At 37.4% G+C, this 19,960-nt stretch overlaps 1 protein-coding gene across 2 annotated transcripts; it reads right to left on the reverse strand.

Annotated features, from left to right (window-relative positions):
- Positions 1 to 5,094: 5,094 nt before the first annotated feature.
- Positions 5,095 to 19,960, reverse strand: LOC131474392 (activin receptor type-1C). 2 transcript variants are annotated; one of them, XM_058652239.1, is made up of 9 exons: positions 19,665 to 19,957; positions 13,730 to 13,963; positions 9,901 to 10,143; positions 9,459 to 9,689; positions 9,180 to 9,347; positions 8,269 to 8,425; positions 7,840 to 7,964; positions 7,513 to 7,643; positions 5,095 to 7,247 (listed from the first exon to the last, which is right to left on the reverse strand). In XM_058652239.1, exons 1-9 carry the CDS (start codon positions 19,732 to 19,734, stop codon positions 7,122 to 7,124), a joined length of 1,485 nt encoding a protein of 494 aa, XP_058508222.1. In that variant the 5' UTR covers positions 19,735 to 19,957; the 3' UTR covers positions 5,095 to 7,121. The 2 variants fall into 2 exon arrangements, with proteins under 2 accessions (XP_058508222.1, XP_058508214.1); XM_058652231.1 differs by having other exon boundaries at positions 9,180 to 9,689; positions 19,665 to 19,960.

The raw sequence follows: 19,960 nt of genomic DNA on the forward strand, positions 1-19,960 counted from the left end.
ACATACTAACCTATGACTTTTTTGTCACATTTTGGACGACATACTATAGTATGACTTTTTTGTCACAATTTGGACGACATACTAACCTATGACTTTTTTGTCACATTTTGGACGACATACTAACCTATGACTTTTTTGTCACATTTTGGACGACATACTAAAGTATGACTTTTTGTCACATTTTGGACGATATACTAACCTATAATATTTTTGTCACATTTTGGACGACATACTAAAGTATGACTTTTTTGTCACATTTTGGACGACATACTAAAGTATGACTTTTTTGTCACATTTTGGACGACATACTATAGTATGACTTTTTTGTCACATTTTGGACAACATACTAACCTATGACTTTTTTGTCACATTTTGGACGACATACTAACCTATGACTTTTTTGTCACATTTTGGACGACATACTAAAGTATGACTTTTTGTCACATTTTGGACGATATACTAACCTATAATATTTTTGTCACATTTTGGACGACATACTAAAGTATGACTTTTTTGTCACATTTTGGACAACATACTAACCTATGACTTTTTTGTCACATTTTGGACGACATACTAACCTATGACTTTTTTGTCACATTTTGGACGACATACTAAAGTATGACTTTTTGTCACATTTTGGACGATATACTAACCTGTAATATTTTTGTCACATTTTGGACGACATACTAAAGTATGACTTTTTTGTCACATTTTGGACGACATACTAAGCTATGACTTTTTTGTCACATTTTGGACGACATACTAAAGTATGACTTTTTTGTCACATTTTGGACGACATACTATAGTATGACTTTTTTGTCACATTTTGGACGACATACTATAGTATGACTTTTTTGTCACAATTTGGACGACATACTAACCTATGACTTTTTTGTCACATTTTGGACGACATACTAACCTATGACTTTTTTGTCACATTTTGGACGACATACTAAAGTATGACTTTTTTGTCACAATTTGGACGACATACTAACCTATGACTTTTTTGTCACATTTTGGACGACATACTAACCTATGACTTTTTTGTCACATTTTGGACGACATACTAAAGTATGACTTTTTGTCACATTTTGGACGATATACTAACCTATAATATTTTTGTCACATTTTGGACGACATACTAAAGTATGACTTTTTTGTCACATTTTGGACGACATACTAAGCTATGACTTTTTTGTCACATTTTGGACGACATACTAAATTATGACTTTTTTGTCACATTTTGGACGACATACTATAGTATGACTTTTTTGTCACATTTTGGACGACATACTATAGTATGACTTTTTTGTCACAATTTGGACGACATACTAACCTATGACTTTTTTGTCACATTTTGGACGACATACTAACCTATGACTTTTTTGTCACATTTTGGACGACATACTAAAGTATGACTTTTTTGTCACAATTTGGACGACATACTGACCTATGACTTTTTTGTCACATTTTGGACGACATACTAACCTATGACTTTTTTGTCACATTTTGAACGACATACTAACCTATGACTTTTTTTGTCACATTTTGGGACGACATACTAACCTATGACTTTTTTTGTCACATTTTGGGACGACATACTAACCTATGACTTTTTTGTCACATTTTGGACAACATACTATAGTATGACTTTTTTGTCACATTTTGGACGACATACTAACCTATGACTTTTTTTGTCACATTTTGGGACGACATACTAACCTATGACTTTTTTGTCACATTTTGGACGACATACTATAGTATGACTTTTTTGTCACATTTTGGACGACATACTAACCTATGACTTTTTTTGTCACATTTTGGGACGACATACTAACCTATGACTTTTTTGTCACATTTTGGACGACATACTAAAGTATGACTTTTTTGTCACATTTTGGACGACATACTAAAGTTTGACTTTTTTGTCACATTTTGGACGACATACTAACCTATGATATTTTTGTCACATTTTGGACGACATACTAAAGTACGACTTTTTTGTCACAATTTGGACGACATACTAACCTATGACTTTTTTGTCACATTTTGGACGACATACTAACCTATGACTTTTTTGTCACATTTTGGACGACATACTAAAGTATGACTTTTTTGTCACATTTTGGATGACATACTAAAGTATGATGTTTTTGTCACATTTTGGACGACTTACTAAAGTATGATGTTTTTGTCACATTTTGGAACGACATACTAAGCTATGACTTTTTTGTCACATTTTGAACGACATACTAACCTATGACTTTTTTGTCACATTTTGGACGACATACTAACCTATGACTTTTTTGTCACATTTTGGACGACATACTAACCTATGACTTTTTTGTCACATTTTGGACGACATACTAAAGTATGACTTTTTTGTCACATTTTGGACGACATACTAACCTATGACTTTTTTGTCACATTTTGGACGACATACTAACCTATGACTTTTTTGTCACATTTTGGACGACATACTAAAGTATGACTTTTTGTCACATTTTGGACGATATACTAACCTATAATATTTTTGTCACATTTTGGACGACATACTAACCTATGACTTTTTTGTCACATTTTGGACGACATACTAAAGTATGACTTTTTTGTCACATTTTGGACGACATACTAAAGTATAATTTTTCTGTCACATTTTGGACGACATACTAAAGTATGCCTTTTTTGTCACATTTTGTATGACATACTAACCTATGACTTTTTTGTCACATTTTGGACGACATGCTGATATATGACGTTTTTGTCACATTTTGGACGACATACTAACGTATGAAGTTTTTGTCACATTTTGGACGACATACTAAAGTATGACGTTTTTGTCACATTTTGGACAACATACTAAAGTATGACTTTTTGTTTCACATTTTGGAAGACATACTAACCTACGACTTTTTTGTCACATTTTGGACGACATACTAAAGTATGATTTTTCTGTCACATTTTGGACGACATACTAAAGTATGACTTTTTTTTTCACTTTTTGGACGACATACTAAAGTATGACTTTTTGGTCAAATTTTGGAAACATACTAAAGCAGGGGTCACCGACCTTTTTGAGACCGAGAGCTACCTGAAGGTTAGAGAATAATATGGAGGGCTACCATATTAACATTTTATGCAGTTTACCATTTAAATGATAAATATTATGCATTCAATTGCATACACATTAATTCCAGTGCTTACTCCTAATGATTATAACAGTTTTTATAAACAATATCAAGGACATTTTACTCAGTGATCATATGGATACATACAAGTGAGGTGAAGTGAAATTAGCCCGCGGGCACCTCGTTGGCTGCTCGTGGGCTACCAGGTGCCCGCGGGCACCACGTTGGTGACCACTGTACTAAAGTATGACTTTTCTGTCATATTTTGGACGACAAAAATGTCATAGCTTAGTATGTCGTCCAAATTGAGACAAAAATGTCATGTTAGATGACTAATTTTAACTAAACAGTGCATCATTATCTAAAAGTTACAGTTAAAAAAGGTGTGTACTGATGTCCAAAAAGTCTCCAAAAATGTCCTTGTTTAGTACGTTGTCCAAAATTTGACAAAAATGTCATAGTTTAGTATTTCATCCAAAATGAGACAAAAATGTCAACGTTTGGTATGTCGTCCAAAATTAGACAAAAATGTCATGGTATGATGACTAATTTTAATTAAACAGTGCATTTGTTTTTAAAAGTTCCAGTAAAAGAAATGTGTGTACTGACCATTGGCCCCGAACATCTTCACATTATCAAATCTTGCCCTCTTTAAAAAAAGTTTGGACAACCCGGTCTAAAAGCTTCAAGTTTTAAAGGTTCAATCCAACCCAATTTGCCAGCAAGAAGCAGGCCCGATCAAAATTTTGCCACAGAATTTTCTTGTTTTATTATTTACACCTTTACACTGATTTACACTGATTTTCCTACTGTGACCTTTCAAAAGGGGGCTGCTGTGCAAAGGAAGACCATTATGCAAGTAGGGCATTTTGGGTGAACTTTCACCTTAATATGAAAGGCACACATCTAATAAAGAATAATAATAATGATAATAATAATACAAAGGTCTGGTGTGTTAAGAATTAAGGACAGCCGTGTCAGCATACTAAAAAGGATGTCAGTCTTCTTTGTTTGCATAGAATGATTTCACTTCAAAACATGAAAAACTTGCACTGATTTCTTTGCTCCAGGCTGCTGTAGAAACATAAAGCAAGCATAAACCCTTCCCTAAACTACAAAAAAGGCTATGACCTTTGACCTTTAATAAAATTATAAACCAAATTATTGTTATATTAAAACAATTATATATTTACACAAAGATAATTATGGGTAGTGTATTCAACTTCTGCAAATAAACCAATAAATCAGACTCTTCACTTAGTGTTTTTACTACAGGGAGGAACTCACAAGTGCAATTCATTTCCTGCAAACTGTGTGACCTTCTCTGAAGCGACAGGTACTGCAGTAAAATCTGTTAAAGCAACTTACAGCAACAATCAGTTCGAGAATGACTCATCTGTGTAGTGCTGATAGCCTTGGTGTCCCAGCTTCATTTCCTCTGTCTGTAACGGATAAATCCACATCAACGTGCACACAAATAGAGCAGCAGAAGATGAAGCGCAGACTGAGTCACATCAGTTGGTCAAAGTGTGATGGGGAACATGAAAAAGGGACCAAAAAGTCTCTGTGACGTTCTGCTCTACTTGCAGAGATGTGCACTAGAGACTTACTCTGACTCAGTGACCTGACTTATTTCTATACAGAGAAAATGTGCAGAGAAATGACTCATTGTCATAAAGTCCAACATTTAGCAACATCACAGAGCAGCTGTATATAACTCAACTGTATCTAACTTTAATAAGCGATGTAATCATACAAAAGCAGTATCACATTTATTCACATTTAGCTACTGTATGTCATATATTAAGTACAAGAAAAGACAGCAATTTGAAATTGAATATGGTGGTCACTCTTTCGTAGGCAGAGACAGATGTTAAGCAAAGTTTAAGGAATTGTTTTAATTTTTCTCAAATTTTATGAAATCCAATTAATCTTGAAAGTGGAATAAAACAACCAGTCGGTCATATTTAATGAAAGCAGTGTCACATTTATTAATATTGAGCTATGTCACAGACAATATATAAAAAAGACACAAGTCATAAATTGCACATGGTCGTCACTGTCGCTCCACTTTGGAATGACTTACAACTTATATACTCTAGGTATGTATAGGTATCTTCAGTGAGTAGAGGCAGAGCCAGATGCTTACATGTAGCATTGCAGCACAGTCAAATAAATACATGACTGAAGTACTTATCATTTTCACAAAAAGAAAAAAAAAAAAACATAAAAACTTGCCAGGATATAAATCGCCTATTGTACAGTCTCTGTTCCAGAGCCAGTGCTGCTGATGCTCAGCCAGTAATTCTGATACCTTCATGACAGGAAAATGTATGTTGTGGTATGTAACTTGCTATGGCAACTAAAACAATATAAACCTTAACTTGAGATATGTAACTAGACATGAATATGAAACCACAGTGTGTGGGAAACATGGAACGTTGTTTTTTTTGTTTCACAGCTTCACAAAAACTACAATGACTTTTCTGATTCACATCTTGAAACAAAGAATCACTGCACGTGGTGTAAAAAAAAAAAAACAACAACACAGAGACACACAGATTTACCTGTGAGCACTTTCCATAAGCCTCTCATGACAATGCACTGACAGTGGCATTCGTTTGCATCCATAACCCAAACAAATCTACTTTCATATTCTGATGAGCACTGTTGTCAGTTGTTTTTTTGAGTTTCCAAAGTGCAAATAAAGTATAAATTGAATACAATTATTGTATCTGAGAAAACACACACATTTTCACATTCATGATAAAGCTTATTTTGTCCAAAAACTAGGATTCAACTGTGAGCTGAAAGTTTTCAGTGTGCAAAATTCACAAGCTTCTCCAGCTTCGGTTCTTAAGTTTACACTTGTACATTCTCATCGTGGTAAGACGACCGACCTCGGAGGCCGTCAAAATTGAGAGACATCTTCGCACTCTGGATCGCAATTAAACGTCGGTTAAAAGCAAGGGTTTACCCTGAGGGTGGAGTCGGAGAAGGTCAAGTTGTTACATCTGTCAGTGTTTCCTACTGTAACCCATTAAAGACAGAGAAAGACTGAACTCAGCTTTCATTAGTGTGAGCAGTTTTTCTGTGAACCTCAGTTATGTATTAACTCCAGGAATCCGAGGTCATCTCTTGGGGAATATGAAAGGTCAGTCAGTGGGTGTGGATGTGTTTGGACCAACAGACTGATTGACCACTGTAACCAACTAAGGCTTCCATTATGTTTAACTTAAGGAATTCCTCCACCTTTGAACATCTGTGCAGATTCTCACTTCTCACGGTCACAGTTGTGCAAATGTCTCTGAATCAGTAGAAACTGGATTTGTAGATTTCTTGAGGATTTCTCGTTACGCTACTGATTTAAAGGCATTAGGAGAACTATGACCAGGATGATTGCTGGTTGTTTGGGAGGAAAACCTTCAACACAAAACAGAAGTGAAGAAGCCTCTTAGACGAGAAATGAAATGTCATGGAGCAACCATTCCGGAGCATTCAATAAAACATTTATGTCAACATTTATATCAATTCAATTTGTTGTTGTTTTCCAATGTCCTCTGTGATTGTCCTTTAGCACAGCAACACTGTGTTTGCTACAAAATATGGCACAAAAAATACAAAATACCACAATGTGCAACTTCAAGCTTTGGCAACTTAAATGTGTGAGGTAGCAAAAATAATCTGTATATACATTAAACATACATTTATTTATTTACGGCTCTTCCTTTCTAAAGAGGAGCTGTTTGGTTCAAATATAGGTTCATTCCATATGTCTGTGTGCAAAACAAAATCCAGCCTCAGACACCTCCTTAATACTTTGGCAACAACAACAACAATCTGATGAAGCTCTCTTAGGGTGCGCAGTGTAACTATGTCCTGCAGAGGGCAGCCTCCGGCAGTCAGAGAGCTCAGTTTCTCCTCGTTTGCTCTCAGTTCCTCTTGCTGAAACAGTTCCAACACTAGTGTTGATCTGCAGGGCAACAAATCCATCTATTCTTTTGTGTCCTTGATGACGGACAGCTGAGACAAAGACTTCTTGACCCGTAGAGCAGTGAGTCGAGCAGCGGGGTTACCGTACCAACACTCCCTCATCAGTTTGCCCATAACACGCATGGCCTGCGGCATCGACATGGAGACAGTGTCATTCACATACATGACATAACACTGTTATTATTTGGAAGTAATTAAACACTTGTGCAGTATATTAAATTTCTGCCTATAAACTCTCATAAATGTTATTCCCAGGACCTTTTTCATTACAAAAATATCTCGCTACGAGTTACAGTTGTATATAAACATACACACCAAGGAACTATATCATCACAGCGACAGTGACATCATGTTACGTGAGGCTACGTCACACCTGATCATCTCATCTCACCTCACAGCTCTGCCACTGGTTAGGAATACTTGGTCGGAGTTTCTGATCACACACCACTTTCCTCATGTCCTCAACGGACGGATCTGAAGGCACAAGGTCGTAATAAGGCAGCTGGAAATCTTCATTAAGTTCTGTTAAAAAAGACACAAATGGCTATTTTAATGATCACGCTTTTCACACACACACACACACATGAAAATGATGGGGATGACTACATTTGCATCAGTGTTGTCACGTATGTGCCATTACTAAACCATACATTAGCTTCTCATTTAGCAGTAATATAGCTGTCGATGGGTGTGTATATTTGTGGGTCATAGAATTTACCCCTGACGGAGCATCTTTGGGCCAGTTCCCAGAACACCAGGCCGAGCGAGTAGATGTCCGCTCGCTTAAATGACTCAAAGTTGTTCATATTGATCGTCTCGTCCAGGAGTTCTGGGGCCATGTACCTGCAGAGGACAAAATGATTAACGTCTAATGCAACAATAATAAATAAATACAAAAAAACAACCTTTTTAGATTTTCTGAATCAATGTGAGCGTTAGCAGGAAGTCTTTGTCCTGCGTTGACTAAATTCAGAACTGCAGGACACATTATCATCGTCGGAAATATGGAGCAGCTCCACAAAAACAAGCGACATATAATAAATGTGATGTTCTTGTAGATGTGAGGAACACTGTGGGCTGTGTGCTTTAATACAAAACACCCGTTTTAGTTGATGTGTGTTAACTGTGTGATGCACTATTATCCTACCTCTTAGTTCCCACTCTGTGATTGGACGGTATGTCTATGGTGTTGGTGCTGGAGTCGTGTTTCACTGCTAAACCCAAATCTGCGATGGCTGCGGTGCCATTCTTCTTCACCAGGACATTTTTAGACTTAAGGTCTCTGTGAGCAATAGCAGGCTTCCCTGAAATCAAGAAGGGGAAACATCATTTAATAACATCCAAAAATACAGATTTATGTAGCAACAAATAATATCAATCTTTCAGAAAACTGATGAAAAAATAGGATTAATATTCTTTGGATTTTGGACTCAAGATTTATAACTTGGGATAAGGATATTTTTTTAAAACAGAAAAATAAAGTGGCATACATATTCTTAAGATACACTTATGCAGGTATAGATTTTATTAGGTTTAATCACTTTAAGACGAAATAAAAATATAAATAAAATATATATATATATATATATATATATACATATATACATATATATATATATACATATATAGATATACATCAAATTTAAATCTGATGTCTTGGGGATAAAAAGACAGACCACTAGAATATGAATCTTGATTATTATACTTCTAGAGCATTAGATTATAGGTTATATCTATTATCTATTAGATTATATTTTAGTACAGTATATAGTGGTTTTACTCATAGACCATAGTACATAAAAAGTGTGCACAGTCTGTCGGTTGAAGCTTAACAGGAGGTAAGAGTATACAGAATGGCCACCAGGGGGCAGAAATTTTTCAATGGAAGTCAGTAAACATTTTCCAGAGGAGTTAAAGGTCTCAGTCGCAAGTGTTCTTTAGTAGCATATGATGTCAAATGTGTAAATTATATTCACACTGAGAGGAGAATAAACAATAAATGATATACAGTTATTGTTCTAGATCTTAATGTTCCTCACTCATTAAGTGTGGACTTACCCTGCGTGCCAATGATTTCCATGTGAAGATGTGCCAGCCCACTGGCGATTGATAAAGCCAGGACAATCATGCCTTCCATAGAAACAGTGTATCTGTTCAGGTAGTCATACAGGGAGCCGTGTTCATGGTACTCTGACACCAACCACAGCTGAGTCCACAGGCCGTTATCTGCAGCACACAGCAAATAATACGTTTGCACACTTATTGCACAGTAATGCTGAATAAGTGAGGTAACTTTATCATAACAAATCAAAATTCTACAGCTACAGATTTGGAGACCTTTGTTGTCGGCAGCGATGAATCCCAGGATGTTCTCATGTCGGAGCATGATCGTCTGATAAATCTCGGCTTCACGGAACCAGGACCTCTCGTCCCTGGTGGAAAAGATCTTCACCGCCACGTCCTCTCCTCGCCACTTGCCCCGCCACACCTCGCCGAATCGACCCTTTCCGATCGTCTCCTGCAGCACTATTGTCCGAGCTATGGTTCTCTGGACCAGCAGAGGCAGACCTGAGCAGTAGAGGATGAATTAACCCCAGTTCGCTGAGACGTGTGTGAGGTAGTGAGATACCAAAATGAATGAATGAAGAGAACGGTTGGGAGCAACAATAGCAGTGTTTTGGTGACAGAAGTCACGCACCGGAGCTTTAAGGCGGCTTTTGAATTAGCTGACAGCAAGTGATCTGTGCCTTTGTATCTGTTACAGAGTTTTTTTCCTCACCTGATCCAGAACCTGAGGTGCTCATGTCATAGATGAGTTCTTTGAGACATTTGTCAGGTGACATGAGCATTTGGTCGTCCAGAGGCTCCTCCGGGTCTTGCTTGTGGGCTCGACTGTAGGCACAGTAGTTTCCCTGCACGATGAGAACACCAAGAAGGATCCCAGCGAACAGCAGGCAGGACGGCACCAGGATGACCACAGTGAGCTGCAGCCTGCTCCAGCTGGGTTCTTCCAAAGGCCTCTCTGATAATGCACATAAACACTAATGAGAATGTTTGCAATAATAATAAGATGAATTCAATCCACCAGTGTTTGCCCCTAAAATAACAGTTTGAAGACGATAAAGCTGTAGAATAGGGAGAGAGAACTTCTTTTCCTCCCTATGATGGTTGCACCCTCTGGTGGTGATTGTTGAAATGACACTATGGATTGAAATCATCACATTTATACACAATACACAGTCTTGTCTGATGCACTGACTAACTCATTTGTAGAGAGAATATTAAATTATAGAGATGGAGAAAAACTGTGAACTTTTATTCCTGCCAAAAACTGTGTGTGGCAGACGATTTCTTTCTCAAGTGTCTCAAATTTGAATCATTGTCCGTAAATGTAACTCCTCATCGCCTTGATGTAGATGACAGTATGCTCTGATCATAGACAGGTGTGCTGTGCACTAAAGCCTTGTGCTAATCAGCACAGTGGCCTTGGCAGAACAATGTAACCTGGCGTCTCCATCCATGACCTTCATTCTGTTTGTGTGGGTGGACAAAGATGTGGACACATACGAAAACAGCAAAGCTGGTGGGCACGGTGTTAAAGTCAGATTTACAGATACGTTTAGCACTGTAGCAAATGATTATAATCATGATTATCATTAGTAAATGAGCGATAGATGGAAATACAAAGAATGTGACACTGAAATTTACATAGTATTTTAACATATAATTTTAACATTTTTCTTTAGGCTTCTCCCTCTCTAGGGGTCGCCACAGTGGATCAGCGTAGACTTGATTTGGACGCAGGATGCCCCTCCTGACGCACACCTCCCATTTATCCAAGCCAAGGTCATAATAGATTTGATTTTTCATTAGTTTTAGTTTTTATTTCTTTTTGACCTTTTGTTTTTTAAAATGATTTAGTTTTTATTAGTTGTTATTTTTTCGTTCATGCTTAGTTTTTTTTCAGTTTTTATTAGTTTTAGTTTTTTGTAATATGGTGCAAGATTTAAAAAGGTGATAATAAGTATTGTCTCTCAAATACAACCTTTCAAAATTGCCAGCAGAGAAAAAATAAATATACTTCATATGAACCCAAAAGGATTATGTATGAACTTAATTTATAAAGATGAAAACTAAGCACATTTTCACTACAATTCTAGTTAGTTTTTCGTTTTATAAACACACAATTCAGTTTCAGTTAGTTATCCGGGTTTTGTTTTTTTTAACTCTGATTTTTATTTTAATTTCAGTTAAGGCAAATGTTTTTTTCAGAAAAATTCGTTCGGGAAATATGAGGAATTCATTCACTCACTCATCTTCTACCGCTTTATCCTCCACACATGACGCTGGTGCCAATCCCAGCTGAAATACATCCATCCACTCTCACACTCACACCTAGAGACAATTTAGAGTGTCCCAATTTGCCTAATCCCCACATCTGCATGTTTCTGGACTGTGGGAGGAAAGCGGTGAACCATTATTCACCGTTAATCCGTGTTTCAGTTCACTGAGTGAGACTGCACAGTCAAAACTCCGACGAGGTGATTAAAAACCACTGCACAGCTCAGAATCTGAGTCCAACCAAATTAATAACAACCTGTGCCCACAGAGGGCGCCGCTGCTGAGAAGAAAACACATGGTGTTTCGTTCCAACCCCCTCACATTTGTTGTTTGTTTAGCCTTTTTCCATCCTTTCAAACTCCCAAAGCATGAAATGTGTCCACCAGGAGAGCAACGTGCGACATCCGCAGATGCCCCAATGTGCAGCGCAATGCCTCGTGAACCAAACCACAGTTTCCTAAGACATCTGTAGCCTTTTACCTAAATACACATCCTGCCAGATGATATGATGCAAAACAAGGCTTTACTCTGACCTGGTGGCAAAAGACATAGAGACTCTGCGTGAGACAAGGAGGTGATTTTGCAACAAGTTCGCTGCTGACACATCCTCTAAACAAAATGATGATTAAGAATTAAGGGATGGACACTGTCTCTGTCAGCGTGTTATAGAACAATAAATGAAGCTAAACTGAAAATGCAGCGACACAAAAACTACTGTCACACAAAACTGCAAATTCAAGCTTCCATGTATGAAATACACAGGAAATATCAGCACACCACATGAGCACATGAATGTTGTTTGTTCCACCAGCAGCACAGTGGAACAAACTCATTGTAGTGTCCACATTCACAGTCAACACCAGCCCAGCCTCAGGCTGTTGCTCCAACAGTCTTATCAACAGTCTGCAGGGCTCCTCGCGTTAAATCTCCTGTAAAACCTTATGAAAGTGACTATTTCAGCAAGCTGTAATTCTACGTTTGATGCTCAGTGGAGGAAAAATGTAAACTTTTCCTTGTTTGTTTTTGGTTTTATTTGGCATTAAAAACCAAAAGTGTATACATGTTTGTTTCATACTAGGACAAAGGGAAATATTAGGAGTGTAAGAAAAGGCATTGCAGTATTTCATGGCATGACATTGTATCGATGCGTTGAAGTCCTGTATCGGTAATATTCTCGACAGTGCATTTCTGTTTTATTTGACGCATATTCAACTCATATTGCCACCGTTGGCAGCAGGAGGGGGAGTCATTTGACTTCCCTGGAAAAACTGTATATTGTTTTTGCATAGAACAGTTATTTTTTACTATGAAACTGTTTGTATCATCACCTCTATTTAGGGAGGGATGTGTATTGTATCACCAGATTCTTGTCTATACACAGCTTAAGGAAATAAGTTATATCATCACAGCATCAACTGAATCACACTGGTGTTCATCCGTATGTTAACTTTATTTACAAAACTAAATGATGTTCTAGTGAAGAACCTGGTGGCTATTCAATATATTTGTACTTCCAGATTAAGCTTCACCAGCAAACCACAAGCTATATGTCCTATATATATATATATGGTCTATAGTGTATGTACACAACCTTTGTGCCGGATTGTCAGTCAACCTCATGGAACTGACACATCGGCAAACTTAAAAACCTTTCTTGTCTGACACTTTACTCCCTGTCACCCTCAGTCCTTAACTCGGAGTACATAATACTTAAGAGTAAATAATAGTTTGAATGCAACTTTAAAAAGTCGTTTTCTGAATGTGCATACACCTATATGGTATTTGAACTGAGAAGTTAGTCTGGATGAACAGTAAAAAATGATTCTCTGTAAAAAGCATGAATGAACCCCAAACTCCCAGCATTTAGCAGCGGGTCGTGTGTCCATGGGTGAAAAGTACTCGCCCTCTGATTTAAGGAGAACTTCCAAACACCAGATGCATGAGAGGCTTTTAACTCACACGAGGACAACAAGCCCGACAAAGTATTTATTTATAAATCAGACGAGGGAGGGTGAGGATCACTAACCACCATCTCACAGCCTCGGCCAGATTTGTTATGTCACAGGATCTAGTAGGATCAACATCCACCTCGTCTAGTCAGGGCCAGAATGAGTGGGAAATCCCACACTGATTAGGCTGCTGCTGCTGCCGAAATGAACGCAGAAACAAGAAGCTGTCTGACTGAATGCATTTTGGAACCAAACCCATGTTTAAACCCATGTTTTATTCTGAATAAAACAACAATGACGTTGGACTCGGGGGTTTACCTGAGTGTAGGTGCAGGGTCACGTTGTTGCAGAAGTCCGTGAAGCAGCAGTTCCTCTTCGACACATTATTGCGGGAGCTGTAACAGAACACCTGGCCCTTCATCTCGGCGGGTGTCAGGCAGGACTTCACCGTCTCCTCCTTGCCATCAATCAACATCACAGAGTTCCAGCAGGCACCATCGGAGGTTGTCTCACACACGTGGTTGGCACACAGCTGGCACACACACCTCAGACCTAAAAACACAGCGTGTCGTTAAAGGTAACTCGTTTTATTCACAGTAGAATCTTTTTTTTAAAAAAAGGGGCAGTTTTCATTCAGAGTGTCACAGTTAACTGTGCAGAAGCAGGATGCACCTGTTATGTAAGGAGGTCTATGCCCTTAGATGGCTGAAGGTGGAGCAACCTGTGTAATGCCTCTTACTTTAACACCTAGATAATCTTGTGTTCTACTTGGGACTGCTGTCATGCTTTGTTTGATAACACGTTGAGTGATTGATAAGAGACGCTGCACTGCCAGCTCACTGGATTAAAAAAAAAAAACATTAAAAAAAAAATTATATTTTATTGTAATATTTAAGGGAGGCTCCACATTTGTACTGCATTAGAGATGTTCATAATAATACAATACAAATAGGTAAAAAATATTTTATATTAGGACAAATTAGGAAGTGTAAAGCTAGAGGCTACATTTTAACCTGCACTCATACAACAATCAAACACAATATCTGGCCATTGTCAGAGCGTCTGCACAGTCAAATGATTTTGAATAGTGTGGCAACATTCTGACAACTTTCTTAAGAAGAGAGCTCCGTGTCTGTACCTTGGATTTCAGCTGCTTTAAAAATAAAGAAACAAATGAATGGATTCAGTCAATAGAAGTTTTAAATGGGCCTATACTTCATGGGACTTTCTCAAAGTGAAGAGACACAGTTATCCTTGAAATGCCAGCTATATGAAGTGTACAAAGACAAATCTGGCATTGAGGTTAAGAAATAAATACTCTCAATACGGTCTGACCTCTACACATATATAATATAATTTAGTTTGATTTCATACTGATTATTATTTATGTAGGAAGCAATGCACTTATTTAAATGGATCACAACAACAACACACTGAGTGTATGTACAGTATGAATGTAACCATTTTGGAGAACAATGAACAAATATTCTGCCGCAGATGAATGTGCATTTTACTAACGTGTGAGTCAAAGTAAACAACGATCATTGTAACGAGAAAGGAAACACATCACACATGCTGTTTTTTATTTTTTGCTAAATAAACTAACCATCATTCTGTGCAGTCTGATGAGATATGTTAACATTGGGAATATCATGAGTCAGAATCTCTTTTCTGAGAGTTTTGTAAAGCTCTCCCCGCTGTAAGGGCACAGATCTCTTGACAAAATCAAGAGGCAAAAGAAAAACAGATTAGGACTTACGTTCAGAACAAACATGGGCTGGAATGAGAGTGAAAGAAGTAATTCCGTCACCACATACCTGGGGAGTTGCCTGGCAACAGCGTTAGCGAGGACAATGATAATTAAACAAAGTTGCCTATTTCTGTAGCCCTGAAAGTCAAGAATAAGAAGGATGATTTTAACTTTTTTTTTTTTTTCTTACAGCAGAATATTGAGTGTATGTGTGTTTAGTTGTGGGTCTTAGCGAGGAAATAATGATACTTAATTGTGTAGCATCATTCATTCATTTCAACAGCTCTTTCCTCCTTGAGGGTCACAGGGGGAGCTGTAGCCAGTCCCAGCTGACAGAAACATTCACTCACTCACACATTCACAAAACCTACCTTTTTAGAAAAGCATACAGCTAATTTATTTATTTTATTTCTTTTATTATCTTGTTTTTAAAATGTAGCACTTTGAGGTTAGTTGTTCAAATGTAAAGTGCAATACAAATAAAATCTATTATTATTATTATTACTATTATTAACCTAATCCCCAAGCTCCATGTCTTTGGACTGTGGGAAGAAGCCGGACCTACTGGGATCTGAACGGGTGACGTTCTAGCTGTGAGGGAAAAAATGCTAGCCATCGCACCACTGTGTGGCCCCTGTGTGGCATCACTTGTGCCATGAGCACCCAAAATGTACACTGGTGTCTATAATGAAGCATCCAGAGTCCTAAGATCAGGATCAGCACTCAGTTATTCTGCTCCTCACTGGTGGAACAAACTTCCTGAACACCTGCTCAGACTGTCGGCACGTTTTAATCAGGCCTTAAAAACATTATAGTTTACTGAAGCGTTCCCTTAAATTCTCAACTAATCATCTTAGTGCATTTGAAAGACTGAAGAATGAATTGATGACTTTTATTGGCAAATCACAATTGTATCTCTTCTGATTTGAATTTTAATGTAATGTTCACGTCTTGCTTTTATTCTGTGATTCTGTGATTTCTTTATTTCTGTGCCTTTGTAAAAGCACTTTGAGTTTCCCTGTGTATGAACCCTGGTGGAGACATATGAAACACTATATATAGATTATGTGTTTGTGTTCATTGCTCAATAACAGAGCATTATTTTATTCACTAATAAAAATAATCAATCTTTTCTTCCTGCAGTGTTCACACAAAACTGACATATTTTTGAATGTATACGTTACAATATCTCATGTGGGGGGAAATACCTTACGTATGTAAGTTTATTTAAACTTACATACAGGCAAAGACATAAACAGTTGTGAAAGTGGGGCTTGACAGGGGAGTTAATGCAATCTTTTATTGCTGTTTGTCCTTGAAAGTGTGAAGGGGAAAGGTCACGTGTTACGCAGTGCGGCTGCAATAGGTACTGACACACACAGTCCACATGTCCCACACATGTGACCATGTGCACCATGTGTGCGCTGTTCGACAGCCAAGAGACATTTGGGAAGTTTGTGTCACTCTGGAAACCCATCGCTCACAAAAGTCCACAGAGAAAACCGGTGGTGTTTTTTTTTTCAGCTCACGTGTTCACAGGCTTCATTCTGGCAGTTTTGTGTCACCAAACAAAAGGTTTCAAAACACCAATTTCACAAAATAACACATTTGAAGCCATGGATGGAGGCAGCAGTGGTTCAAAAATGTCCTGCTTGACGTGATCTAAAATCACTGATTTTCTCTATGGACTTTGGCGTTAGGGAGTGAGAGGTTTACAAAGCAACACAAACTTTTGGAAAAGGCTGTGTAATGGTGAGATAAAGCAGTAAATCTATTTTTGGGAAACTGGAATACTTTAGCTGCTTTTTTTTCTGTGAGTCTTTTGTTGAATATGGTTTTTCACTGAGCTCCTGCGGCTGCAATCACATGTGACCTCATGCAGCCACATTTAAAATATGAACTGTCCCTTTGAGAGCTTTGCTTTGTTTTATGATGGTCAACAAAGTTTGTGTAAATGGAGCAGTTATCTATCAGCGACGGTGACTCTGGAGTTGATGAAGAAACTGCACATCTTGGTCTGTGTTCAAATATTTCTCATTGCCAAGAACGGTCCTTATGGGACAAGAAACATTTGCAGCTCTGATCCTATAAATTTTATGATTCATTTCCTGATACTGACTTTATGTGTGTTTAAATCAAATCACTAAGAATATCAAGGGCCGATGTTGTTCTCTGAGATGCTCAGTAAAGTAGGCATGGGCCTTTTGTGTTGAGGTAATAATCTTTGAGAGAGAGAAGTAGGTAAAAACACTAAATAAGACGACTGAGAGCGGTCTAATTTGACTTTGTGTAATTAAATTGGACCACACTGACTCAGAAAGTGTATCAGACTCTGGAGTAATCATTTCCTGGGGCAGACAGACTCATTGAACTCCTTTTCAAAATGCTGCCAATGATATTTTTGACAGTCGCTGAAAATGGGTCTAAGTGGAAGGAGAGAGTTTGCCAAGTACAACACAAGTCTCTCTTCTTTCCCATTGAAGGAGATGTGGAAATGAATAGCACACTGAGATGTGTTGTTGTTTTCCCCCCAATTTTAAAATGTGCATTGTAATTGGTCAAATGCAAAAACACCCTATCCTCATCCATTCACCTCATCTTATGAGCTGAATTTGTGTTTAAAAGTCAGATTCTATTCTTACAGAGACTGAACTTTTACCCCCTTTCAAAATTAACTCCCACCACACACACACAGACATGCACACACCTTGTTTTCACATGGTACACATTTTAATTTCTGTAACTCTACATGCACAAGATGTGTTTGTGTATTTAATAACCACGAGTAGACAGGGGAAGAACTTTGATCTGTGGAGGGCAGCAATACACCTCTCAGTGTACAGTCTGCCTGAAATTATTATTAATATTATTATTAAAATGAAGAATAATAACGGAAAAAGAAGAAGAAACCATTGGTCCTTCATTTATAGTCTGAATAAAACAAACAGTCTGGAAGCTGCCACTTTATAATATCCAATGATGAAAATGCAGTGTGATTAGCAACTATGATGATGATGATGATGATGATGATGATGAGTTTCTTAATGAACTCATCTGCTGAGTATTTTCACAATGAAGTCTATAAAATGTGTGGGGAAATATGCTAATTTAAATTGAGAGCCAGATGGTGGAAAACCAGCGAACTCAATTCCCAAAGAGATTCAGTTTGATATAATATATACTGTATATATGACAAAGAAAAAGAGTATAGTGGAATATCCTCACACAGAGGAGAGTCTGGTGTTATTAGGGGAAATAATTAAGTATTTATCAAAATAGTTGCAGATTCATTTTTAACCAACTATTTGTTTTAGATCTGGGGAGAATAAACAAATTTGGTCTACAAAAATAAAAAGAAACACCATTCAGATGTCAATAACAGGTAACTGACGATGGAAGTAATGCTGCTGAATACAACTAGTAAAGCTTTTTTTAATTATGCCAAAAAATAACACTGTCATTTCACACTAACATTATAACGTCTGTATGACAATAAAAAAAATAACTATTGTTTTGAAAATACTGATTTGCCAAATGAATTATTCTGTTTCTGTCATTTTAGAACATGTATACAAATGATTTACACAATAAATCAATACACAAAATGCTTAGAGAGAATAGATAGATAAGGGTGAGCGAAACTGGAGACTAAAAAAAACTAAAATAATAATAAATATTAATAAAGAGAGTCTTTAAAAGTATGTTTTGAGTCTGTTAAACATTGTTATACTTAGTTTAAGGGCTATGAAAAGTCAGTCTATCTATTAAACCATAACTGTATATGGTGGTCAATTTCATAAACATTAACTACATGTATTTGTTTATTATTGCTGTTTTACGGCAGTTGCCATTGAGTTGAATTACTGTGACTTGTTTTTGCCTGCATTTGATAATAAATGCCAATTTAACTCTCACAATATTCAATACAAAATGTATATATAATGTAAATACAAAAAAAGGTTGTTTGTTGGAGGTAATCATTTAAATTTAGAGATCAATCGCAAACAACAACAACAACACCCCAAATCTTGCTGCTTTTCTCAAACTCGTCACCTGTGGCCCCACAGTCGATGTCCTGTATTATTTTAATATTATAATAAAACTGATCAACAGTGAACAACAATTTTATTATTATAACAATAATAATAATACAATTATTATTGTTATTATTATTATTATTATCATAATGATAATACATGAGGTTATATTTATCACTTTTTGTTTTACTCTTTTCTTTTCCCCTCCTGACCAGACAAGAACTTATGTGGCCCCAGGTCACTTTGAGTTTGAGACCCCTAAAAAAAAGTGTGTTCTTTGTAGAAAATAGTGAGTTTAAGTCAGTTAAAAGTCCGTTTAACTATTTAGCCACGACTGAGTAATGTTAGTTTATTTGACGAACAGTCCTTCAATAAACTCTTTAGATGTTTAATGTCATATAAAGTGAGAGAGTGTACTCTGTGTGCCAGTACAGTGCAGTACAGTACAGTGCAGTATCTACTGTACCTGCTGTCAGATGGGCGACACACAGGAAGATCAACGCCGTTTTAAAGCTCAGATTCCTGGCACAAATCATGGCAAGAGACGCATCTGCTCCTCTTTCTTCTTCACCTTCTCCTCCTCCTTCTTCTTCTTCTTCTTCTTGCAGCACCGCACGGTTCACGCACCTGCTACTCTCTGCCAAACGCAGCGCTGCATATTGTGGCGAAGTCTGTCGGCCATGCACCCTGACGCCAAAGCTCTGAGTCTCTGTGTGTGTGAGAGCGAGAGAGAGGCAACGTGCGGGAGAGAGGGAGAGAGAG

This window comes from Solea solea, chromosome 2 (assembly GCF_958295425.1).
Source record: "Solea solea chromosome 2, fSolSol10.1, whole genome shotgun sequence".
Lineage (NCBI taxonomy): Eukaryota > Metazoa > Chordata > Actinopteri > Pleuronectiformes > Soleidae > Solea > Solea solea.